At 60.1% G+C, this 25,922-nt stretch overlaps 1 protein-coding gene and 1 non-coding gene across 2 annotated transcripts; one reads left to right on the top strand and one right to left on the bottom strand.

The window, feature by feature from the left end:
• Window positions 1-4,692: 4,692 nt before the first annotated feature.
• On the bottom strand, window positions 4,693-4,857 carry LOC142047657 (U1 spliceosomal RNA). Its single transcript, XR_012656916.1, has one exon. It is a non-coding gene; the product is annotated as a U1 spliceosomal RNA (small nuclear RNA).
• A 4,081-nt stretch (window positions 4,858-8,938) lies between these two features.
• LOC116821661 (uncharacterized) lies at window positions 8,939-18,847 on the top strand. The gene is made up of 4 exons (XM_032775020.2): window positions 8,939-9,009; window positions 9,288-9,395; window positions 11,342-12,311; window positions 17,144-18,847. Exons 1-4 carry the CDS (start codon window positions 8,940-8,942, stop codon window positions 18,003-18,005), a joined length of 2,010 nt encoding a protein of 669 aa, XP_032630911.2. The 5' UTR covers window position 8,939; the 3' UTR covers window positions 18,006-18,847.
• The last annotated feature ends 7,075 nt before the right edge of the window (window positions 18,848-25,922 follow it).

The raw sequence follows: 25,922 nt of genomic DNA, 5'->3' as shown, positions 1-25,922 counted from the left end.
GCTACCTGCTAGTCACCAGTCACCACACGTGAGGTAAGAACTCGCAGGTCGGGGGCACAGTCCTCCGTGGTCCTGAGGTATGAGGCGTGGAGTGGCAGGTAATGGGGTTGCTATGGAATCACAGCCGAGCAAAGTGGCATTACAGTGCTGTCGGCTGAACGCGGAGACCATGATGATGCGCATGCCATGCCCCTACGAAGGTAAATGGGTAGGACCCAAAGAGGCCGAGCGGGTTGCCCTTTAGCCATGGAACAGCGTCCGAATCGTCGGGGGAAGAGAGACCTTGTAGTCAGCCAGAACCGCGGACATTCCTGTCACGGAACGACCGTCCATATGTGGAAAAACTCCACTTCCAGCAAAAAATGGCAGCACCTGGCAGGGCGACCACTCAAAGACAGAAAAGCGCCGATTGAAGCGTCCAAGCTTCCGAATGCGGGAAGAAGGATGCACCCGAAATAACGAGTGGGCTAGCAAAAGGCAGGATGGATGCGCCCTTCTGACAAAAGGAGAGGCACAATGTCCTCCACGTCTTCACGGAGCAACATGGCCGTTGGCTGGCCGAACACTGGAGTCGTCACGGCCTCGGAGCTGCTGCTGGGAAGCCATGGCATGCCACGCGGACTGCCGTCATTCGGCCGGAGCGGCATCTGCCAACAGGGAGGGGTTAGCCACCGGTCCTACGAGAGTCTACAGCCGAGGAATGGACTATCGTGACATGAGCCCGTCGGAAGTTGCAGCTCGATATCAGTGCCATGCCCTGAAAACCGCACTTGGTAGCAGGATCCGCTCGCTCGGATTAGTCCAGGATACTCCTTGAAGGCACCCATGCGAGGAACCAAGAGGATTCCCCTAGAGTGACATGCAGGCCAGATCATGTTGAAAAGGTCCCCACATGCCCACATGCTGAATGACATTGGTGTCCTGGAAGTCTCCCCAATGAGCCAATCGACCACACGATAACGGAAACGCATCAACGCGCCATCGGTGGAGAGGAGCCCTATGCCACACACACTGGGAAATGCCTGTGTGGCTCTGGAAAGCCAAACAGCAATACCTGGTAACCGGAAGTGACCTGACGTTGGCTAAAAAGTGGAGGTATCTCACCATGCAAGGGTAAGATGGCATTGTAAAGACGCGTCCTGCATATCGAGGCCGGCATACCAGACTCAGGATCCAAGACAGATAATGTTCCAGGGATATCATCGGAACTATAACCTTATCATAAACGGTTGAATCTTGTGGGTTAGACACAAAGGTCTGAGAACCTTCGTACGGGGTTGGGGAGGGAATAAGAAAGTAACCCCTGCCCCTCCGTCCATCGCGTCTGTACTCTGTAAGAAGAATGCGCCCAAGGACCTTTGAAGAGGACAGGTGAACAAAGTGGAGTGCCGCCCATGGCTCCACCATGTTGTCAAAAGACAGTGGAACGAAGTAACATGGGCCACGCCAAGAGAAGAGGAGGGATCAGGCCCGTAACCGTACGCCAACCCGGGGCAACCTTCGCAGATCCTTGCCCCATAACCGCGAGGACCTCGATTTGGCACTCTCATGGTCCTGACGGTCGTACTGCGACCACGCAGCCGCGCCCGCCTCCAAAAGCCCTATCTTGGCAAGGCATAGAGATTGCAGGTGCTGGACAGAATGGCATGCATAAGATTTGGCACACGTCGAGAGAGATCGCATGAGGACCCTGTGTCCTTCTAGGCTTTCCGTCTGGGTGATTCACCGCAAAAAGGTTTCAAACCTGAGTCATGAGATGCCTCCTATGGTAACAAGGCCGGAGGGAAGCTCTGGCCGCCGTTTCCTTTCCTTAAGGCATAAGCTCGCGGGATCTCGATGGAGAAGCTCCATAAATTGCCCAAATCCATCACCGGGACGATATAGGGCTTAAGCAGGGCCATATGGTCCTGCAGGGCTATAAGGCCCTGCAGAAGTACACCTTGAAGTGAATAGGGCACTCCGCGCGTACCCCACAATTCGGGTGCGCCTGCTGCCATCCCATCAACCTGTTCTCACCACCACTGATACTAGTGACAGGCGAGGACGGACAAGCACGACAGTCGAACCCCCAGAAGTATGCAATAGCGCTGGATGGTCCAAATCAACGGGTAGGGCCCCCTAGTGGGCAACCGCCGAAAGAACACCACTACCGGGTCCGTTCCCCGGACTCCTGCACCTGATTCCACATGAGCGCTAACTCCAGGAGTCCTGATGGCCCTTAGTGTTGTGCACACCACATCGCGGTCTGAGCATAAAGATGTCCGCGGGGAAGACATGGTCTACCGAAGGCCAATGGAGCTGAAAAATCATGGTCAAAGTCCTGAACTCACAACCTGCCCAATCTGGCAACCACTGGGACCGTACCGGAAGCGTACGGTATCCTAAACGAATCCGACCCCGATCTACAACGCGGTCCTGGAGGTCGATCACTAGACTCGAGGACGGGTAGCAAGTCACGCATCAAGCCCTACGTGATGGAGCGAGAACGGTCGAGATTATCGGCAGTGAATGGAATTAGGGTATCGACAGGCTGACCGCGGCCAGCTGTGTCACATGTTGGTGCGGTGGGCGATCCGGTAGACAAGCCCTGCCCGCAGTCAGATTGCACAGGAGCAAACAGGGCAGGGAGCTCGACCATGGCCGCACGGCCGGGAGCATCAGGCACTGATTCGACGGCCCTTGTGGGACCGGAATCGACGGCATAATACGCCGTCGTGCCGGCGGCACGTATCGGTGGCCGCGGGGCGATCCAACTGAGTAGCCCCACACACACCGACCGTGCACGAACTTACCAACCCCCGAGCTCACAGCTGGCCGTGCAGTGGCATGCATGGCGACGGCCCTGTGAAGCGGGATGCAGGAACGCTGCACCCACCCCACGGACGTCGGTGCCGGAGAGCTGTTTCCTAGTTGTCGGGCAATCCGATGTCAACATAGACGCCTGCGTGCGGTGACCGTGCTAGGATCGCAGCGGTGCAGAATCTCCACAGCGCATGGCCGGTTGTCGGTCAAGCCCGGATCGACAGCGCTTGGGGACGGAAAAGGTCGCCATGGCAATATGGCGAGCCCTGGACATCAGGAGAGTCTTGCCTGGCGATCCGACTAGAACGTGCTCAGACTGGCGCATGCGGATGGGCACGGCAGGGAGCAAGGACAGAGGCTCAACCACCAGGGAGCGCGTGCCGGGGAGCGGCTCCTAGGCACCAGATTCAACGGCCCTGTGGGACCAAGGACTTCGACCGTGCCGGCTGTCGTGCCAGGCGGTGCCTGGCCCGTTCGATCCGACCTCAATTTGAGCATCGACTGGCTAGTGGTGCAGATGCACGGGACAGCAGGCAGCAGAAGCTCATACCACGGCGCGTTCCTCGGGGAGCTACAACCGCACCAGATTTCAACACGCCTTGTGGACCGGGTACCGACGGCAGCGTTGTCGTACCGGCAGGTGCCGGTGCTCGGCCGATCGACTCTAGTATGAGCTCAACTTACTGTGGTGCAGATGCAAACAGAAGCAGCAGGACAAGCAGAAGGCTCAACCAACGGCGGTGGCACGGGAGCAGTCACAGGCACCGATATCAACAGCCCTTGTGGGACCTAGGGATCGACGGTGCCCGGCGTTGTCGGTGCCGGGGGCAGTAGGTGCCGGGCGTATCCGAACTTGAAGTATAATGAGCTCACTCGGAATGATGATGCGAAATGGTTGGCACCGAAACAGCCAGCGATCATGGATAGCGCACACTTCCAGCGGCGCTGGCCTGCACCGTGGAGCAGCCAGGCACTGGATTGCGACAGGCACCCGGCGGGATCCGGAATCAAGGCTGCCGGGCATCCTCAGGTGTCTCTGCAGTTGTCGGTGCCCCGGGCGATCCAACGGTGATGAGCTCTCTGGGCTGCGGTGCCGATCTGGCACCGGAACGCAGCAGGAGCATGGAGCTCAATTCCAACGCCGACGTGCCGGGAAGCTGTCGGCACTGAGCTTCCTCAACCTCAGAAAGATGGAGGGTTGCGCTCAGAGTCGACTATCGGTGCCTGGCAACGCCGGATACCAGCCACGGGGTCGGGCTGCCAAAGTAGTAGGAGGCGCATCTGTCCGGCCAAGCTAGCTGCGCCTTGTGCAGAAGGTGGAGGGGAAATGTGAAGTGCCGCTCCCTGTTGTTGTTGGCGTTAAACGTGCGCGTGCAAATGGGACACCTTATCTGCGATCTCCGCCAAGGCAACCGGTAAACAGGATCGTCTGTGGACTCCCTGTCAGCAATCATCGGCCGAGAGCTGGCAGGGCACGGACTAAAAACGCGGTGAGACCGGGCAATGTGGCATCCCAGGCACATGGTGGCAGGAAAGGGCTACTCCCCGAACCCCGCTAACACAGTAAGCATTAAACTAACTATTAAGAAAAAATGTATAAGGATTATAAAACTATTACAACAAGAACTTAACGATAGCTAGGGAAGCGCGAGGTCAGCTAAGCTGCGCTCCACTGTTCCAACGACCCAGACACGGGCGGGTAAGAAGGAACTGAAGGGCGGCTGGGTTCCAGCGCGCCACTCCAGGGGTGCCCTGCTGACCCCTGAGTGTTGCTAGTAAAAAATCTTCCGACATAAGAACATGCATGCACAGCACGCCGCACACCTACTGACAATAGATATGAGTAAGCACTCCGCAAGAAGAATATCTGTTCTTGCAGCCAGACCGAGCCAGGGAAGAGCGTGAACGCATCGCCCCAGCTACCACAAATTATCATCGAGTTTCCCGGCATTGGGGAAATCGCAGGGGTCAACACACCCGCAGTGCAATGGATGAGCCTCACCCTGGGAAAACCACCTTCATCGGTCATGGTAATCTCCCCTGCCAGGTAAGTATTGAGTCTGCGCGGCAATACCCCGACACCGCCCGCTCCAATCGCTCGCCCCACACTCTTCAACACACGGTCCGGATCTGGGGCCCGAACTCGGACCGACCGCCGGCCAACGCCGCCGCCACGCCGGCCCCACCCCGCCGCCAGCTGCTCCGACGGGCCCCGGGGCTCGGACCCTTCTCGCCGCCGAGCCCCGCACGGTCGCGTTGTGGCCCCGCTCGGCAGCCTGCTGCCGTCCACCACAATGCTCCGCGCTCACGGAAATCTGCATACGTGCTCACGCGGCCCCCGCCCCCTGCCCTGGGCAGCCCCAGCTGTTCCGCGCCGCGAGCTCCGGCCAGGTCCCGGGGCTGAGCCCCGGTCTGCGGGGGCTGCAGCTGGGGAGGGGGCGCGGGAGCCTTTGTAGAGCCGCCTGCCCTGCCGATGGGGGGGCACAATTTAAAGGGCCCCCCCCACCCGTGTGCGGCTCCCCCGGGGCCCAGCGCTGCTGAGCTCAGAGCCCAGCGCGGGGCCCCTCCCTGTACAGCCCCGTGCACTGGCCCGGGTGTGACACATATCGCCCCCCCCGGCAGGGTCTGTGGGGTCCCTGTGCCCAGCGCGGGGTCTGTGTGGGAAGGGCCCCTCCCTGTACAGCCCCCTGCACAGGCCCAGGTGTGACACATATCGCCCCCCCGGCAGGGTCTGTGTGGGAAGGGCCCTGTCCCCTGTACAGCCCCCTGCACACGCCTGGGTGTGACACATATCGCCCCCCCTGCAGGGTCTGTGGGGCCCCAGCGCCCAGCGCGGGTTCTGTGTGGGAAGGGCCCCACCCCTGTACAGCCCCCTGCACGTACACTCGGGTGTAAAACATATCGCCCCCCGGCAGGGTCTGTGGGGTCCCTGTGCCCAGCGCGGGTTCTGTGTGGGAAGGGCCCTGTCCTTGTACAGCCCCCTGCACACGCCCGGGTGTGACACATATCACCCCCTGGCAGGGTCTGTGGGGTCCCTGTGCCCAGCGCAGGGTCTGTGTGGGAAGGGTCTTGTCCTTGTACAGCCCCCTGCACACGCCCGGGTATGACACATATCGCCCCCCCTGGCAGGATCTGTGTGGGAAGGGCCCTGTCCCCTGTACAGCCCCCTGCACTCGCCTGGGTGTGACACATATCGCCCCCCCAGCAGGGTCTGTGGAGCCCCTGTGCACAGCGTGGGGTCTGTGTGGGAAGGGCCCCGTCCCTGTACAGCCCCCTGCACACGCCCAGGTATGACACATTCCCCTGCCCCAGCAGGGTCTGTGGGGCCCCTTGGCCTGCGGGATGCTCTGTGTGTGTCTGTGTGTGAGCGTCCTTGGGGTGTCCCCACAGCTCCCAGGGAACTAACCACCATGCGAGGCCCCGGTGAGTCCCTGGGGCTGTGAGCAGCCCGGCACCCGCCCTTACCCCCGACACCGCACTGAGCTCGTGGCAAGGTGCTACTTGCAGCTGGGTGTGTCAGCGGCTCTCGCTGAGGCCCAACGCAGCGGGGACAATTCACCCTGTGTTCCTCCAAGGCCCAGGCCCTGCGACTGCCCCCAGGGGGAAAGCGCCGGCCAAACGGCACGACAGCGACCCCAGGGCTGCCGAGTCCCTGAATGCAGCGCACGGTGCTCAGAGCAGGCGAGATGTCACCAGAGCTCCCAGCGCATAGTGTGGTGATTTGTACGCCAGCAGCACCGACGGGCCCTAGGGATGGACTGATCGCGCTGGGCGCTGCACGGACATGGAGCCAGCAGACAGTCACTGCCCCAGTCACCTCACAGACTGCGGGCTGTGTGTGTCTGTGTGTGTGTGTGTGTCCGTGTCCCCATCTCCTGGCACAGAAGGTCCCAGTGACCTCACAGACTGCAGGCTGTGTGTGTGTGTGTGTGTGTGTGTGTGTCCCCATCTCCTGGCACAGAAGGCCCCAGTGACCTCACAGACTGCAGGCTGTGTGTGTCTCTGTGTGTGTGTGTCTGTGTGTGTGTCTCTGTGTGTGTGTGTGTGTGGTTAGTACACGTAAAGCTCCCCATCTCCTGGCACAGAGGCTCCAAGAGCATTTGCTGGATGCTGCCTGCCAGAAGCTGGGCCTGGCCGACCAGGGCTGGGTCCCTGGATAATCGCCCTGTTCTGTTCATTCCCTGCGAGGCGCCTGGCACTGGCCAGTGTCGGCAGACAGGACACGGGGCTAGCGGGACCCTTAGTCTGAGCCGGTGTGGCCGTTCCTAGGATTGCTGGTATTTTTCTACCCTGGATAGAAGTGTTGTGATCCACCCCACGCAGCGTGGGGCACTGGCCCCCCCAGTGCTGGCTGGTACCGGTACCTGGGCTTGGAACAGACAAGATATTTTATCGGTAAATGTCAGTAAGGGTTGATTCTGCCCCCCTGCTCCCCCCCGGGACGCTGCAGGGTTTGCTCCTCAGAGCCAGACACAGGCTGGGAGCTGTGAACTGGCTGCGCTGGGGGGAGATGGGAAATAGCTGACAAGCATTGGATGGGTTTGTCCTGCGTGTCAGACACCCCCCGGGAGGGAGAGGGTTGCCCCCAATTGCTGAGGGCCTGAGCTGTGAAGGGAAGTGGTGGGGCAGCCCCCACGCTGGGCCTGGAGGCGGGCCAGGCCCCATGGCTGAGGGCTGAGGAGGAAGAGCAGCCCCCCTACCCCACAGCTCCTGGGTGGGGAGAACAGCACTGAACCAGACCCCACCCCAGCACCCCCAACCCAGCAGGGCGTCTCCAGGGGCTTCACAGCCTTTGTCTGGAGAAGATGGGTGCAATGGGGCTCCCATGGGGCAGAGGCTCCCTATGGCAGGGGCAGTGACCTAGCTGGGATCCCCGGTGGTTTTCTGCTCCGGGCGCCCCTTTGGCACCGTGAGTTCACAGGCCCCGAAGGTGTTGCCCCACGGCTGAGTTCCTGATGCCTCCCCCAGGCCTTCCCAGCTCAGCACCCTCCCGCCAACCACCACACTGGCTCAGGGGACTCCTGCTCGGCACACACCCAGGGCTGCCCAGCCGCCCACAGCCCAGCGGGTTCCTGCCCAGACAGCCTCTGTGCCCCCGGCCTCTGCGACCCACCCAGGGGCCCCAGCACCCACCCACCAGCTGCTGCATCACCCACCCAGCCACCCTTGGCACCTCTTCAGCACCCTTCCCAGCCCTCCACAGAGCTAGGGGCTCGGGGTGAGTGGGGGCCAGGGGCCAGCGGGGTTCTGGGGGATGGTGGTGATGGGGGAACAGGCAGCCGGGCGCCCTGTCCCCGCTCACGGCTTGGCTGGCCAGTGGGGGACGCGGAGACGGTGGCTGGGACACGTCTATACACCCCTGGGTGTGCCCTAGTGTAGACGCTGCCTGTGGGGAGGGAAGGGGTATTTTAGGCAATGGCAGAGCAATGGCTTTCAGGGTGCTCAGGACGGTGGGGTGAGGAATTTGCCCCCCCCCACAGCCCCAAACACCGGCTCCCCCTCCTGGACCCCCTGCAATGCAGGGCCCACAGCCCCCCATGCCAGCCCTGTCTGTCCCTCTCCTGGGGGACAGGAGGCGGGTTGGGGCTTTGGCCAGGCTCTGGGACACCCACTCCTGAGCCAGGGGTGGGGGCGATGGGGAGACCCGGGCGCTGACTCTGCACAAAGGGCCCGTCTCTGCCTGCCCCGCGCCCCCGACCCCAGCCCTGCCCCGAGCGCACTAGCAGGGGCCGCAGCCCCGGGTGTGCGATCCGAGGTAGACGGGTCCTGTCTGTGCGGCTCCCCTCCCGGCAGCGGGGGCGGGTCCATGGGCTGCTCCCCGCCCCCCCGGGGGTTGGGCTTCCTGGGTCAGCGCCGCCGCTGCGTCCGCGCACGGCCCCGCTTTTGCTCCCGGCCCGGGCGGGGAGCCCGGGGCTGCGCTGGCTGGAGGCCGCCCTTGAGCCGCCGCAGCGCCGAGCGCGCCGGGGGAGGGAGCTGCTGCGCCGGGGCCGGCAGGTGCGGGAGGGGCCGGGCCGAGGGGGCGCTGGCGGGGGGAGGTGTGGGAGGGCAGGAGGCGATGGGGGCAGTATGGGAGGGGCCAGGCTGGGCGCTGCAGGACCGCGGGCGGAGAGTGAGGCGTGGGGGGAGGATAGGAGGGGATGGAGGGCAGTGGTGGGGGGAGGGTGCAGACCCCCATCCAGCAATGGGGCAGGAGCAGCAGGCAGGGGGGTGACTAAGATCTGAACATCCCACAGCCCTTCCAAAGCCCCCCACCCCATCCTGGGTGTCTGAAGTGGGGACAGTGAGACCCCAGAGGCTGTGGTATCCCCTTCCCTGCCCCTGGGTCAGCCTCACGGGCCCATCCTGCCCGGTGTCCTGCCCCATTCCCATCCCCACGCCTTGGGTCAGACTATGGGGCTGGGTTCAAATCATGGGCTGTTCCCTGTAGCAGATATTCTCCTGCCACATCGCATGCCCTGATCTCGCCTGTCCTGGCCCCGAAGCAGGATTTCTGATCTCTGGGCCGGACGCGCTCTCCTGGATGGAGCGAGGGGCAGAGCCAGGGGTCCCGGGTCCCCAGGGCGCTGAGGAGACCCTGAGAGACGCCCGCACAGGTGAGGAGTCGCTTAAACCGGCTCAGAAATTCCCCCCTGGCTTCCTGGGGCCTTTAAATCCTGGGCAGTAACAGAAGGGGCTTTATGGGCCAGACAGGGGCTGCCCCAGCCCCCTGGCTTTCCCCAACCCCATTTTATGTTTGTAAATGTTTTTCGCTGCCCTGCTCCCGTGTGAGAGACCCGCACACCACAACGGGCAGACGATTGTGCAGGGGCCGCGGCGACGCAGACTGGGCAGATGCTGCCGCAGGCGCAAAGAAAACAGGCTGGGGTTAGGACATGCGGTTCCTCCACTCATCTGACAGTGACTCTCGCTTGACAGTGCCCCTGCAGCCAGCGCGGGCAGGGAGGGGATTTCAGGATGGGGGGAGTAAATGCAGCTGGGGGGTTAATTCTGTATTGAGGGCAAAGCAGCTCATCAGATTAGATTAAACCCCAGGCCGCCGTCGCCCTCCACACGCACGTTTACAGAGGTGTGTTTACGTGCATAGTGCAAGGCAGTGGGACACAGACTCACACGCAGTGTCTCAGGTGGTGAGTGTGCGCGCACGAAATCTCACCACAACAACCAATATCTACCACCTTACGCTCAGTTCTTTGTTGGATCTTATGACCTGAGTTCCCAGCCCCGCCACCTTCTTTCCCATTTCTGTGCCTCGGTTTCCCTGTTGTTAGGCAGATCATGCACCGTGACTCATCTTTGCCAGTGCTTTGCGACCTCCAGAGGAACAGCTGCTATGGAGGCCCAGAGCAGTAACATAATCACTGCGAAGGCCTCATGTACACCCCAGGCCTCAGCCCAGGTTTTGACCTCGCTACGTTCCTTGCTTTTTTCATGTTTACCTTATGAAGAACAATAACGATTTGTGTGACGTGAGCATTTAGCCCGGCTTGAGCTCAGGAGCCATTGTGCTCGGAGCTGGACATACACCTAGCGAGAGACAGTCCCTGCCCCGGGGACCTGGCCGCGTGAACGGCCAGCGAGAGGAGGGCTGTGAGGGCAAACAGAAGCCCAGAGAGAGGATGTAGCAGCCAGTAGTGGAGCTGGGAATAGAGCCCGGGACTCCAAAGGCGGAGGAGTGACTTGATCGTGGTGTTTAAGTCCCTGGGAGGGGGGTAAGTAGCAGCTACTAAAAGGATCTTTGTCCGGGTCCGTTCTGGCCGTAAGCTCTGTGAGTCTGACCCACCAGACCATGCAGCCCCTCAGCACCCATCACACTGGTGATTCCCCTGGGGTGACGCCTGGGGGTCATGCTGACGCTGACTAGTCACCCAGAGTCTCAGGCCGGCTGTGCCCGGTACCCGGCAGCGCGGTGGCTTTCATGGATTGCTCCCACGCCTGCCCAGCCGACGTTCTGGGACTTGCAGGGGCGTTTTCTACGTACATTTCGAAAGCGCTGACATCTGCTTGTGAAGCTGAACCACGGGGACTCCTGCAGTGCTCCTGTTGGGGTGTGGGGAACCTGGTGGCCACTCGCTGCAGCAAAGGAGACGGGTCCGGTCCCATCCCTAGACCCTGCACCGTCTGTCCAGCCACCCCTGGATCCTAGTGTACCCACTCGACCCACCCAACCCTGGGAATAGCCCCAAGTCCCCCTCTGCTGGTGCTCAGAGCCCCTGCAGGCCCTCAGAGTGAAATTGACCTGACTTGTCAGTGTCACAGCAGCCCACAGAAAACAGCCCTGAAAATGGCCAGTGTCTTCTCTATTTCCTGCTACTGGGGATCTCAGCAGCACCAGAGCTGCCTGTCTGCAGACTCAGGAAGGCAGTTCAGCCTCAAAACCAAGGGCCAGAAATGAGAGCTTGAATCCTGCGGGAGTTCCCAGCCTGGGGTCTCTCCTTCCACCAGGGGCACTCACAGCAGCCAGGGGTTTTTTTACACCTTGGGTTTGTAGAGGAGTCCAGTGAAGGGAGTTACAGATGTCTGGATTCTCTCTTTCTTCCAGCGCATGGGAACGAGGAGGTGACTCAGCCAGGGGTGGCGCATGAGACGCTGCCAGGAGGATCTGGAGGTGACATGTCCAGGAGTCCGGAGCTGGGGAAAGCATCCGAGGGGCAGCAGGGGATCCCCATGGAGCAGAGGGGAGGTGAATCCACTTCCCACGGGGGCGACACAATGGACCCGAGCGAAGCCACGGCCCGGCCAGGGCGACTCTACACCTGCCCGGAGTGCGGGAAGAGCTTCATGCAGAGCTCGCACTTCATCCGGCACCAGACGGTGCACACAGGGGAGCGGCCCTACCAGTGTGCGGACTGCGGGAAGAGCTACCGGCAGAACTCGGACCTAGTGAGCCACCGCCGGCTCCACACGGGCGAAGAGCCCTTCCACTGCGCCGAGTGCGGCAAGCGCTTCCGCCAGAGCTCGGAGCTCATCATCCACCAGCGCAGCCACACGGCGGAAGCCCCCTACCCGTGCCCCGAGTGCGGGAAGCGCTTCCGCCGCAGCTCGCACCGCCTGGCCCACCAGCGCACCCACACCGCCGAGCGCCCCTGCAAGTGCCCCGACTGCGGCAAGGGCTTCCGCACCAACTCGGACGTGGTGCAGCACCGGCGCACCCACACGGGTGAGCGCCCCCACCAGTGCCCGGACTGCGGTGAGCGCTTCAGCGTGCGGTCCACGCTGGTCAACCACCGCCGAGTGCACACGGCCGAGCGGCCCTTCGCCTGCACTGAGTGCGGCAAGCGCTTCACCCAGAGCTCCACCCTCAACCGGCACCGGCGCATCCACGTGGGCGAGCGGCCGTTCCACTGCCTGGAGTGCGGCAAGAGCTTCAACCGCAGCTCCAACCTGCTCACCCACCAGGTGCTGCACACGGGTGAGCGCCCCTTCCGCTGCCCCCGCTGCCCCAAGAGCTTCAACCAGCGCGCCAACCTGCTGACCCACCAGCGCACCCACACGGGCGAGCGCCCCCACCAGTGCCCCGGCTGCGGCAAGCGCTTCAGCCAGAGGGCCAACCTGCTGGTGCACCAGCGGCTGCACACAGGGGACTGACCCCAGTTGGCCTCCCGAGCACTCTAGCCAGCCGCCCACTCGCTGGCATCGGGGGTGGCCGATCGGGGACTCCTCTGGCTTGGCAGCCCCCAGCAGTCCCCCCAGCTCTTCCGTCCTGCCAGCCCGGCGTAGGGGGACGGAGTGAATGGGCTGAAGGTGTTAACATAACCCAGTCGCTGTCCACTGTTATACAGTGTTAATCACAGGCCGGGGCGGGGTGCAGAGACCGCCGCCCGCTCAGCGCCAGGGCACACACTGTCAGCAGCCTGGGAACCGTTTCGTAACGACGCAGCACAGGAGGCCGAGCTGGTAAAGCCTTTGCAGTGTGAAGTACGAAGCCAGCCAGGCTTTCCCTGTCACAGTGTCCGCGGTCCTGGTCCCGTCCGCCGGAGAGAGGAAAAGGCCCTTTGAGCGTCTCCTGGGTGCATCAGAGCTGGCAGTGACGGGACAGAAGGGAGCGGAAACGGGCTGGAGCCAAACGTCCGATCCTGTTCAGCCCAGGGGTTGTCTGGGCTTTGGCTGGAGCTGGGGGAGGTGGCCGTGTCCTGTGGGTCCCGCTCGTTGGCCTGGGCTGGGTGGACATTTCTCAGGGTTGAGATCCCAGGGGACGGGGGTGGCAGCCAGGCTGGGGAAACTCGCTCCAGGAGACCATCTGGTTGTGTTGTTTTCCCCCCAAAGTCTCTTTCTTTGAGGCCCCACGAAGGGGGGTGGGGCGGCCTGGCCCAGCCTCTCATCGTTATGTTCACCAATTAAATGTATTTCCATACGGACAAACTGCATGCAAGTGACATTGTTCCCCCATTTTCTAATTTACTAAATTCAAACCTTAACACACCCAGTCCCAGGGCCGTAGCAATCAGCCTCTTCGGTTCAATAATTCAGGCTCGGACTGGGTTTTGTCACCTGCCTGTAGCATCCGTGAGTCAGGATAACCTGACAGACTTTTTGTGGTTACTTCCCACGCAGGCCGAAGTTATAAACTCGATTGTCCCATCAGGTCCCTGGGCTAATGACCTGACTCCCCCTCCAGAAATCCCTTGGCCAGGGGGCTGCAGGGTCTGTGTCGCTCTGTCCCATACCCCAGTCATTCCCAGCAATTACAGCGGGATCCCGTGTATCCGATCAAACTGGGACCGGAGCCAGATCAGATCATCAGAAATCCAGGTAATCAGGAGAATGGGCGAAGAGCTTTCTCTCTGCTGTTTGAAGACGTGGGGTTGCTTTTAAACTAGCTGGCCTGTCCCGGAAAAGCATTAAACCTTCCCTCTTCTTACCTATGTAAGAGACCATACAAACCCATGGTTCTTGCAAACAAGGTTTTGTTCATTGGTTACCAGGAAAGCCGAGGTGAGTTTTAAACAGTGGTACGAGTAACGAGCGTTTGTACACTCCTCACCCTGTAACCCTGAACGGCACAGGGACGTCTGCAAAGTCTGGTCAGCGTCTCCCAAGGCACCATCGCTGGTAGCTGGTTTACACAACGTCACAAACAGAACGATTCTAAAGAAATGCAAAACTGATCATCGTTACCAGGCATGAAAACGTGGCCCCTTCCTTGGTTACAGCTCCACGAACTGTCCCGTCTTTCCTGCCCTGCCTGCTCGCATGTCTCCGTCCCTGCCGTCTGCCCAGTTCTTCACGTGCTCTGTCCCCGCCATTGAGGCCTGCTTCTCGCTGTCCTAGGATGTCCCACTAGAACGGGCCCCCGGCCAGATCCGGGCCGCCAGACACATTTGCCCAGACCCCCAAATCTATTTCCTTATTTCATTGTCGGTATTTTTGTTACTGTCTCTGGAATCGCCCTTGGCGCTACCTTGACCGAGAAATTTGGCCTGGGCCCCCCCATGCAGCAGGGTGGGGGTGTCACCCTAAGACCCGGCGGGACCAGAGGCCAAGGGCCTGGCATCCCTGTGCAGCCTGGGGCGGGCTGGGAATCGCAGGCGGGTCTCCCAGGCGAGCGCCCCGACCCCGGGTACCCGGGTGCCCCGTCCAGCCCCCCGTTGCCCCTCAGGCGGGCAGCCCAGCAGCGGAGCTGGGGGCAGGGGGCTGCGGGGCTGGGGGCCCCAGCTGAGGCAATTCGGGGAGCAGTCGGAGCTGGGGGGGCGCGTTGCTGGCCTGGTTGCGATTCCCCCTGGAAACGGTCTGTGATCCGGGACTCCGGCCCCATCGGAGGTGGTACCCGCTCGCGGAGAAGCGGGTCGGGGGGGGGGTCCATGGGCTGACCCCCCCATCCGGCGGCCGCTCCCCCGCCCCCCCGGGGGTTGGGCTTCCTGGGTCAGCGCGCATGCTGCTCCCGGCGCGTGGGGGAGCCCGGGGGCCGGCGCTGGCTGGAGCCCCCCTGGGCCGACAGCGCCGAGCGCCGCGGGGGAGAGCTGCTGCGCCGGGCCGCAGGTGCGGGAGGCCGGGCCGGGCGGGCGCTGCGGGACCGCGGCGGGGGGGCTGGAAGAGGGGAGGCGCGCGCACCCACCCAGCCATGGGCAGGAGCAGCAGGCAGGGGAGGGAGTAAGATCCGAACATCCCCAGCCCCCCCACCCCATTCCCTGCTGTCCTGGGATCTAGGGGACATGAGACCCCAGGACTGTGATATCCCCTTCCTGCCCCCCATAGGTTCAGCCCCCCAGGCCCATCCCTCCTGCTATATCCACGCCTTTCCTGCCCCCGGGTCAATCCCGCCGAGTATCCAGCCCCCTTCCTCGCTCCCTGGGTCACACCCCCCGGGCCCTTCTGCCAGTATCCAGCCCCCTTCCTGCCCCCCAGGTCTGCCCCCTGGGCCCATCCCGCCCAGTATCCAGCCCCCTTCCTGCCCCCTGGGTCACCTCCCACCCCCGGGCCCTTCCCGTTCAGTATCCAGCCCCCTTCCTGCCACCCAGGTCTGTCCCCCGGACCCTTCCTGCCCAGTATCCAGCCCCCTTCCTGCACCCTGGGTCACCCCCCCGGGCCCTTCCCGCCCAGTATCCAGCCCCCTTTCTGCCCCCCAGGCCCATCCCTCCCAGTATCCTGCCCTCTCCCCACGCCCGAGACCGGTCGAACTCTGTAGCTCCCCACTCTCTACCCCGTGTTCTGGACTGTCCCGAAAAGTGGCTGCGTTAGAATCCTGGACCCTTCTATGTAACAAACGTGGGCTACACTCCCAGCCCTGATCTCGCCTGTCCCCGTTCCCCAAGCAGGATTTCTCATCCCTGGACCGGACGCGCTCTCCTGGATGGAGCGAGGGGCAGAGCCGGGGGTCTCGGGTCCCTGGGGCACAGACCAGACCCCGAGAGACGCCCGCACAGGTGAGGAGTCGCTTAAACCGAGTCGGAAACCAGGGGCGATCCCCTCAACATGGGCTGTCGTTATTACTATTTGCATTAGCAGAGCTCGTGGACCGGGACCCCACCGTGCCAGGTGCTGTATGAACCCCTAGAGGCTGCCCACCCTGCAGAGCTCCCAGTCTGACTAGGACGGACGGACACAGGGCGGGAGGAGAAACGGGCCCAGAGAGGGGACGCAGCTTGTGCGGGGTCACCCAGCCTCAGGGCCGGGAACAGCCCAGAGCCCCGAACCAGAGGACGGCTGCTGGCTCAGGCTGCCTGTTCTCAGAGACCCCCCCGCACAATGGCTCGGGTGTCCCGGTGCCTGGGGTTTGTTCATGTGTCTGTCAGGCTAAATAGCCGCTTGGCTGCACCGACACAGGGGGCAGGAGGTTTCATTTCTGTACCTCGCCTGGAATGAGATTTTCTCCCACCTCAGCTTCTCGCTTTGTGCCGTTATTAAGTTCACGTCAAAAGCACCAGAAGGCAGCATGGCCTAGTGGATACAGCGCTGGCCTAGGAGTCAGGAGAGCAGGATTGGGTACTGGCCTGCCGGGTGACCTCAAGCCAGTCGTGTTCCCTCCCTGTGCCTCAGTTTCCCCGTTGTACAGATGGGGATAATGGCTATGACCTGCTTTGTAGCCAGGGATTATTTTCTTTCTTAAAATCTGTGACAATTTTAGCCAGTGGGGGCCGCAGGGAGCTCCTGCCGCCAGGTCGCTGCCTGGAAATGTGATGGCCACGTGCTGCAGGAAGGGAGGCATCTCTGTCTAGTCACATCCCTAGCTCCTACCCCGTCCATCCCTAGATCCCAGTGTGTTTGTCCGTTTGTCCGTCCCCCCGGTGAATAGCTCCAACTTCAGAGCCTCCCAGCAGGGCAGAATGAAACTGACCTGATCTGGATCAGTCTCACAGCAGCCCTGAAACTGATGAGATTCTAGCCAATTTCCCTTTGCTGCTGCTGCTGGGGAAGCTCTGGGCAGCAGCCCAGGCAGGGGCACTACCTGTCTGCAGACTCAGGAAGGCAGCACAGCAGCTGTGAACCATCTCCCCCACCGGACGGGCTGGGAATGTCAGTACATTGATTTTAAATGAGCGCTGAACCCTGCAGGGGCTCCTGGCTCCAGTCTGTCCCTGAGGGGCAGATTCCCAGCCACAGCAGAATGTTCTTTGGTTTCCCACGCCCCTTTCCGAGCTGAGACTGACCCATGTCTGGGTTCTCTCCCAGCAGGCGAGGGGCTGGTGAGCGAGACCGAGGAGAATCCCGAACAGGATGGTCCGGAGCCAGCAGAACTGTATGGGATGTTCCCGGGACGTTCCCAGAGTCCTCAGCGTGGAGTGGCCTGCGAGCGTCAGGTTGACAATGCCACGGCGGACAGACTGGGTGAGTCCGCGCCGTACAGGGCGGATTTCGCAGGCCCCCACGGGACCGTGGCCCAGCCCAGAGCCTCCCCGGGAGACAGACTCTTCACATGCCCCGAGTGCGGCAAGGGCTTCGGCCAGAGTGCCCACCTCATCCGGCACCAGACCGTGCACACCGGGGAGCGGCCCTACAAGTGCCCTGAGTGCGGGAAGGGCTTCAGCCAGAGCTCGGACCTGACCACGCACCGGCGCATCCACACGGGCGAGGAGCCCTACGCCTGCGCCGAGTGCGGCAAGCGCTTCGCCCAGAGCTCCAACCTGATCCGGCACCAGCGGACCCACACGGCCGAGACCCCCTACCGCTGCCCCGACTGCGGCAAGCGCTTCCGCCGCAGCTCCCACCTGGTCATGCACCAGCGCACCCACACCGGGGAGCGGCCCTACCGCTGCCCCGACTGCGGCAAGCGCTTCAGCCACAGCTCCCACCTGCACCGGCACCAGCGCATCCACACGGGCGAGCGCCCCTACAAGTGCCCCGACTGTGGGAAGAGCTTCGGCGTCAAGTCCACCCTGGTGACGCACCGGCGGGTGCACACGGCCGAGCGGCCCTACGCCTGCGCTGACTGCGGCCGGGCCTTCGCCCAGAGCTCTACCCTCAACCGGCACCGGCGCACGCATGCGGCCGAGCGCCCCTACCGCTGCCCCGACTGCGGCAAGAGCTTCATCCAGAGCTCCAACCTGGTCACCCACCTGATCCTGCACACGGGCGAGCGCCCCTTCCATTGCCCCCGCTGCCAGAAAACCTTCAGCCAGAGCTCCAACCTCAGCCGGCACCAGAGGACCCACGCGGGACGCCGAGCCCGCCCGTGCCCCGAATGTGGGGAGACCGTCCCGCGCGGCTCCGGCCTGTCCACCCATCAGAGACGCCACGTGGGGCAGGAGACGCCCTCGCTGCCCTGCTAGGATCGGCTGGTCCCCCTGGTATCCGCCCACCAGACACTGCACCGGGGAGGAGACCCCCCTCGCTGCCCTGCCCAGCCAGAGTGAGGGGTGCGCTTCCCTATTCCCTCACGCCTCTCCAAAGTATCTGGCTGCAGCATCCTTGCTAGCAGCTGATCAGACCCCTCCTCTGGCTCTGCCAGGCCCAGGCAGCCCCATCGGCTCCTCCTTGCTGCCGAGTTCCCAACCCACCTAATGTGGCAGGGGGAGAAGGAACCTGCCACCCCGCTCTGCGTCCTGCCCAGCTGGAGCTGTGTCCCGTGGGGCATGGCCCTCTCCCCTCGGTGCTGCCCAGGGAGCTGGGTGCTGGGGTGGCTCATGTGTGATGGGCTGTGCCGGGGTTTGGCCGGCAGGGTGGAGAGCCAGCCCCCCCTCACTGTCATTTCCCCGGGTCTCCCCACGTAGCGTGCTCTGTGCACTCTGCCAGTGGTACCCCGGAGCCCTTGTGGGGATCTCCCTGCTGCCTGGGGGAGCTGGCCAGTGCTGTCGCCCCCTTCCCAGCTGTATTTAACGAGCTGTATTTATGATGAGGCGTTCCATTCTAGCTCAATGGATAAAAGGCCGATGACGTCGTCCCGGGATGGCCGAGGCTGCCCGACCGGGCCAGGAGTCCAGCCAGGTCTCTCCTGCGAATCCCTTCTCTTCCCCCTCCCCGGAGAGTTCAGTGCTGGACAAACCCTGCAAGCGATCAATAAACCATGCAGAAAAGACCAGGAGTCGCTGCGTCGGGAAGCTCCGGGGTTTGTGTCGGCTGAGGGTGAGAGTCACGGACACGGAGTGAGAGGCTGAGCTGTGTGTGTGGGGGGGGGACTGGGAGTCCCTCATCCCTGCAATGGGGGGAGATAGAGGCAGGCAGGGAGCCTGGGAGGACGGCGGTACAGGCTGGGGACCGCGGGGTTTGTTTCTCAGACCCAGATGCCGAGGCTGTGAACACTCTGCACGGGGGAAGAATGGGAGGCAGCTGATGAGTTGTGCCGATGGCAGAGGGATGAAACAGGCGCCCCCAGGGGTGAGAGGGGGTGTCCCCTGATTGCTGGGACCCTGAGCAGGGCTGAGGTGTGTTCCCCCCCGCCCCACTGGACCTGTAGCCGGGCCAAGCCTGTCACTGAAGGGAAGGGAAGAAGGGGGGCCCAGCACTCCAGCTGGTTCCTCCCGCCCGGGCAGGGACGGCAGAGACAGTCTGTCACCCCCACGAGAGCTGGAGACTCCGAAGGGATCAATGCCTCTGCCGCGATTAGAAAGGCTGACGCCTGTGCTGCTGGTGGGTGAGGGGTTAATGCAGCAGGGCCCAGTAGCTGCAGCATGTGGGGCTGGCAGTGCTGGGGGGATGGAGCTAGCAGTGCCCAGGGTGGGGGCTAGCAGTGCCTGGGATGGAGCTAGCAATGCCCAGGGTAGGGGCTAGCAGTGCCCGGGGGGGGCACTGGCAGTGCCTGGGGTGGGGCTAGCAGTGCCCAGGGTGGGGGCTAGCAGTGCCCGAGCGGGGCTAGCAGTGCGGGATTGCAAAGGCTGGGGAGAGGCCCAGGACGGGCAGACGGGTCAGCTCTGGTTCAGCGGTGTTCGCGGGTGGAAGTTTGGAAATGGCTGACGATAGTAACACGGCTCAGACCAGGTGCATGGGGCTGGGGCCTGAACCGCCTGGCAAAGCAAGGCGCTGGGGAAGGTGGCGTGAGGAGTGAATGAGTGTCCCTCCTCCGGGTCATGGGCATCCAGCAAGGCCTTTAGCTGCAGAGGGTCACAGGCAAAGCACACGTACGTCGAGCCAAACAGGACCACTGTGATCATCTGTCTGACCCACTCTACAACCCAGGCCATAGAAATTCCCCAAAATAATGATGGGGCAGATCTTGGGGCAAAGCAGCCAGTCACGAGTTAAACATTGTCAGGGGTGGAGAATCTACCCCAGCCGTTAGCAAATTGTTCCAGTGGTTCGTTACCCTCAGTGGGAACAATGTGCACCTCACTCGCAGTCGGACTTTCTCTAGATATAATGTGTGACATGCAGGAAAAGAAGAAACCGTCTCTTAGTACTTGAAACCACAGGGAAACCAGCACCAAGCTCGGTTAGAGTGCTCGGAAACGGGCCTGAGGCTAGTGCGGAGTGTAAGATATTCACACATCCGGTGACTCTGCAGTTCAAACACCCACCACAGTTCAAGTCACTGTGAAAGTTTTCTTGGGTTTATGCCCCACGACTGAGACAGACGTGAGGTTTGGCAGTTAGAGGGGAGCTTTGCGCTCTCACCGGTAGTATCACGTTACCAGGGAGAGATCTGAGCCTGTCTCCCTCTGGCAGTTCTCACTCACACGTGCAGAGACTGGATGGCTGCGGGCAGAGCAGAACCAGTGACGTAACGAAGTTGCTGGTTCTCAGTAGCACTTCACATTAGGAGCTGAGTTTAAATAAGACAACACAGAGCTGAACCACTAAACAAGGAATCGCTGCCGAGCTCTCCCAACACGCAGGGCAGCCCGCGATTGTGAAATACCCAGCAGGACAATTGTGAGCCTACGGTTAGTTCTTTTAGCAACAGCAAAGTAGCTTCAGTAATTTGGTCTGTTAGATCAGTCTTATCCTACTAAACATGCAAATGTTATTTCTGTGCAATTACAGGGCTCTCCGAGTGAGAGACCACGGGGATTTAGGCGCCAGCACCTCGTTATAGGGTGCTCCAGTTACCCCTGGAACTCCGACAGATTCTTAGGAGAAGATTTCAAATCTGAAGGGTATTTCAGTGCTCTCCCCGTCCCCCCCTTTTAGTGTGGTGTTGCTTGGCATTTCTTTGGAACCAGGATATTTTACTGGTATCTGTGAATGCTGTTAATTTTAAGAATTTCCGTGGAAAGATCCAGAACAACGGTCTGGATTTCTGGGACACGAATCTGAACTACGAGGCAGGTCATGGTTCTCAAAAGAGAAGATTTGTGCTTTACAGGGATAAATTCTGGCTCCTGCAAAGCACAGAAATGGCCTGTGGAACTGTCGCAGTGAACAAGGCCTGTGCAATCGTCCCGTCCTTTAGTGCTCAAGGGGGTTCTCTCATCTTCCTTTTGGTGTCCAGAGTCTCTGGGCGTGATGCTGGGGATGGGGATTGATTATTGTAATTTTACACAGTTAGGTTTGGCTTGTCAGACAAGCACTTTCTTTCCTCGGGTTCTGTGTATTTGGGACTTCAGACCTGTAAGGTCCCAAAACACAGGTTCTCGTCCATAAAGGATTTTTAGTTAAAAGAGATGCCCTCTCAGGAGGGCAGAGTTCCTCACCTTTGCTTACGTACGAGAGCTCTTCCCGAGTCAGGAGTGAGACGCCCGGGCATGCCAGACCTCAGGGGCTTTAGATGAAGGCAGCTCTCAGGGGAAGAGAGTTGGGTCTCTTAGCAGAGAGATCCAACGAACTGGGATTTTGCAACGTTTTGTATATAGTTATTTTTCTGTTCAGTTGTATTGAGGGGCTGGCTCAGTTCCAAAACCAGATCGTTATTGTGTCAATCATCAGCCCATTGGGCAGGCCCGGATTTGGGGACAGGTGCAGATTCAGTTGCAGATTTGTCCACTTAGCAGGTCAGAATGTCACGGCATGGTTTCTTACCCACCCAGCTGGCATGCTGGATCCAGAAATATCCACCTTTCCAGGGCGTCCAGCCTCCCTTGGGAATTCCTTAGCGGCTTCTTCAGCATTGTTAATTCAAATACACACCGACCACGTTGTTTAAAAGTCATTTGGCTCAACTTTCTGTTGTTACTTCCTGCGCCATGTCAGCACAGAACGAAAGCTTCTGATGTAACGTGGTAATTATTTCCTGGGAGTTTTGCTTAATTGCAGAGTTTCAAGGTTTGTTCTTTTTTCTGCTTGTTCTTAACTTTAATTTGAGGAGACGTCGTTCCATCCTTCTGTTTAGTCTTAGAAGTTTTCCCCAATTTGATTCTAACTTTAAACAATTTGTAGGTGTATTATCGAAACAATCTCCTAATTCCCAATAACTAAAATATTCTCGCTATCCCAGGCATTGTCCTAAATAACTTAAAAACATTAATAAAATAAGCAAAAATTCTATTTCTAACTCATAATGTTTAATATATTTATAATTAAAATAACAATTCCTGTATAGATCATTTCTAGATCAGTAGAATATAAAGATACATTTCCACACTAACTCGCCTACCAATACCAAACACTATTTCGAAGCTAACAAAAAAGAATAATTACAAACACAAATGTAGGTATATGTATTCAGGCAGATTGTAGGATTTTGTTACAAAAAAAGAATTGAGAGTTGTTACCTTGAGAATTAAATTCTAATTTAAACCTGGGAACCTTGGTGTGAACTTGGACGTTAATTCACTTCTTGGCGTTGTGACGAACTGGGACTGTTCCTAATGTTTGCTCTGAACACTGTGTTGGTGCCTCAGTGTCCCCTAGGCAGTTCTTACGTATCTGGCAGAGCAAAGGGCCAGTGCACCTAATGCCTGGCACTCTGTCTCCTAGCAACTGATGGCCTGGGCCCCTCCTCTTGCAAAGGTGCCAACCTGCCGGTGTTGAGACAAAGGGATCAAGGTGACGCTTCGCTGGCCCGGGAAAGGGGCTGAGCAGAGAGGAGGGGCTGGGGGGTTGGTTAGTCCTGGAGCTATGGGATAGGAGTGAAGTGCACGACACTAGGGGTCTGGCTCACTGCCACCCCAGACATGGACCCGGACCGAGGGGTCTGGTTCGCTGTATCTACAAGCTCTGTTTAGACCCTGATCCTGTTCCTCGAATAAACTCTGTTTTGCTGGCTGAGAGTCACGTTGACTGCAAAGTGGGGTGGCAGGACCCTGTGGCTTCCCGGAACTCGCCTGGGTAGAATCGCTGTGGGAAGCCCACGGAGGGGCAGAGGATGCTGAATGCTCCAAGGAGAGACCCAGGAGGTGAAGACGTGTGAGCTTCTTGCCCTGAACAAGTCTGCTCCAAGGGAGAGGAGGCTCCCCAAAGTCCTGACTGGCTTTGTGGGGAGCAGTTCCCGAGCATCGCCCGGTGACTCCGTGACAGGCGTACATCTCAAAGTGTTTACATTACAAGAACGGCACCAGGGTCTGGTTTAGTGTAGAGACGAGAGATCTCCCCAGCAGGAAGGGAATCTGGTGTAATATCTGTGACCTCATCCCTCCTGGACTGTGGTGCCTTGTACGGCCGAGTCTTAGCTACTAGGACTGTGTTTAACGTGACACAAGACTTACGCTTTGGCGTTTGTTTGTAAACGTCCATGCAACTTTTCCGAGAGCGATGAACATATTTTGTTTAAACAAAAACCTGTCTGGAGCCCATGATCGAATTGCATCTTATGCCTGATTCGGTCGATGTTTTAGCCCAGGATCGTGGCTTCCGCGTAGGCGCTGTCCAAGCACAAGGGAGGGGTGGATGAGTAGCTGACTCTCTCGAATGCTGGAGCGTGGGGGTGTCTGGTTGCCATCTCGTCTCACTGCTCTGTGCCCTCTTCAGAGAGAAGTACTCACTCCCTGGCTCCAGGGGGGCTCTGGCTCAGGAAGGAGGAGGGAAAAGGCAGTTACACAGTCTTTACAGGGCAGGTTCAGGGAAAGGTGATTCTGCCCTTTAGCCTGTTCTGGGCCTGGTTTCACGCCAGCTGTTCCATTAGACTAAACATCAGCACTGCCTATTCAGGGGTGAGATTTAACCCTCTAGGCCCGACAAGGAGAAAACCCAGCTGTCAGCTGACTCTGGGCCGGGTGAGAGGAGCAGTTCTGTGCAGTGGGCCAGGGGTACCTGTGGGAATCAGAGGATGGCCCCACGGAGGAGGGCTGGGGGATCCTTACCAGGGCGATGAGCTGTGGGAGCAGGGCAGGAGGTGGACCCTGGAAAAGCCTCCCCAGAGAGGCCAGGGGCTGCAGGGGCACAGACAGGCTCCCTGGCTCAGAGGGGCCTGGAGCCCAGAGCTAGGGGGAGTTGGGAACCGCAAGAGGGAAAGGTCTAGGCCGGAAGGGCCAATAGAGGCTATTTCATAGACTCTGCACACGGCGCCCCGGGAAGGGGAACGTTACGCTGAGTACTCGGCAGCGAACGTGTTACTGGGGGAACTGGCACGGGACTGAGGGCAAGCTGCCGGCAGGGCTGCACTGTGCCACAACGGGGCATGGCCCTGCCACGGGCCCATCTACCCCGGTATCCCGTCTCTGCCACTGGCCAGTGCCAGCTCTCCAGGTGTAGGGTGCCCCCTAGTGGACAATTGTGGAATAACCTGTTTCTAGGGCTCAGTTTTTAAAAAAACACTCGGCGTTGGATGCTCTCCTTAGCCACAGGAGCATCCAATCCTGCTAAGCTCTTAGTGTCAGCTGCATCTTGTGGCAGTGAGTTCCACAGGCCAGTTGTGCATGGCACTGAAACAATAGCCTTTCCCTGCTGTTTTATGGCCGGCTCTCAGTGACTCTTGACAACCTAGTGCGACCTCCTGGTGGTTCTGGGTTTGGGCCACAAATGCCCAGAACCGGACTCCTGACTGAGTTACTCCTTGTAACCCCTTGAGCTTCATCCTTAACGTGCCCCATAGTTCTCCCATTTGCCACCCCCCCATGACAGATCCTTCACCCTGGGGTTAACTCCGTGTCTGAATTGCTTCTGCCTGTCACCAGGAGTCAATGATGAGCCCAGGATGGGTGGAACCCAGGTCCGGGCAAACCACTGAAATGGCTTCGTAGCTGTGTGTTTCTGGCACAGGAACTTAGCCCAAAGGCAGGTGGGGAATAGGATCTAGTCATAACCTCAGGAGACTCCGGTTCTATTCTCAGCCCTGCCACTTGGCATCTGCCATCTCTGTGCCTCAGTGTCCCCTGCTGCAGTTACTGTGCTGTCTGTGTAGATTGCCAGCTCCTTGGGGCAGGGCGTCTGTCCAGCGCCTCGCACCGGGGCCCTGGGCTGTGACTGGCTGGCAGGCACTATTGTCATGCACAGGCTGGAGGTTTCTGCAAACTGATCTCCAGAGCCCGTCTGCTAGTTACAGATGAGATGTTTGTACCCTGAAAATAAAGGCTTGTTTCATCGTCATGGCTACTTGTTATATAAACGCTTCAAATCCGGGGCCCAGTCCTGCAGCCCCTGGGCGGTTCTCAGCCCCTCCACAGGGCTTGTCACCCACAGATCTCCAAGCTCTTCCAGAGGTAGATATTGTTATCCTTCTCCTACAGAGGGGAAACTGAGGCACAGAGCAGGGACAGGACTAGCCCAGCTCCCTGGTGCAGTGAGCGTCTCTCAGAGCTGTGTAAAAGCTACTTAATTTTAATCCCCTTCCCTAGCTGGATGGCCCAGCCCCCAGCAGCTCTGCCCCCTGAATTTCACTGACCGCCCAGCTGGGCTGCTCTCCATAGATGGTGACTGGACTGGGGGTATCTTTGTCCCTGCTGGAGCAACGTCTCCCTTCAGCCAGTCCCTGCCGGGGAGGGGGAGTTCCCCTGTCATACAGCTTAGTCTGTTCTCAGGGCACTTTGGGGCTGGGGGAGGAGGGATTCTCACCGTCCCGGTGAACACGAAACCAGAAAGTGCAGAGCTCAGGGAGCTGCTCTTGGGGGGTCTCCTCCCTGTGAGGGTTGGGGGAGCTTCGTCCCATGGCACAGACAGTGGATCAGGTGCAGTGGGGCGGGATGGGAGATTGGGGTGATGAACGGGCAAAGTGCGCTGCTGAACGGGACCATCGGGGGAGTCACCCGGAGACACTGGGAGTGAGTCCAGGGCAGCAACCCCAGCACCTCTGTGTAGGATAAGGGCCCCCCGTATTGCAGGACACAGGCCTGTGGATTCCTGCTGGGTAATATCGACGGCTAAGGTAGCTCCGTGGGCTCCGACGCGGCAGGATGCCGGGGGGTTAGTGTGAACGGGGTCAGAGCCACCCCTGGAACCAG

Source organism: Chelonoidis abingdonii, chromosome 12, assembly GCF_003597395.2.
Source record: "Chelonoidis abingdonii isolate Lonesome George chromosome 12, CheloAbing_2.0, whole genome shotgun sequence".
Lineage (NCBI taxonomy): Eukaryota > Metazoa > Chordata > Testudines > Testudinidae > Chelonoidis > Chelonoidis abingdonii.
Note: the sequence above shows the minus strand (reverse complement) of the source record. Positions and strands in the feature narration are given on the sequence as shown.

Coding starts and splice junctions, on each gene's coding strand:
- LOC116821661 (XM_032775020.2), top strand. CDS start 8,940: ATGGAGGGCAGTGGTGGGGGGAGGGTGCAGACCCCCATCCAGCAATGG. Junction 9,010..9,287: donor CAGGAGCAGCAGGCAGGGGG/GTGACTAAGATC, acceptor GCCCCGAAGCAG/GATTTCTGATCTCTGGGCCG. Junction 9,396..11,341: donor CCTGAGAGACGCCCGCACAG/GTGAGGAGTCGC, acceptor TCTTTCTTCCAG/CGCATGGGAACGAGGAGGTG.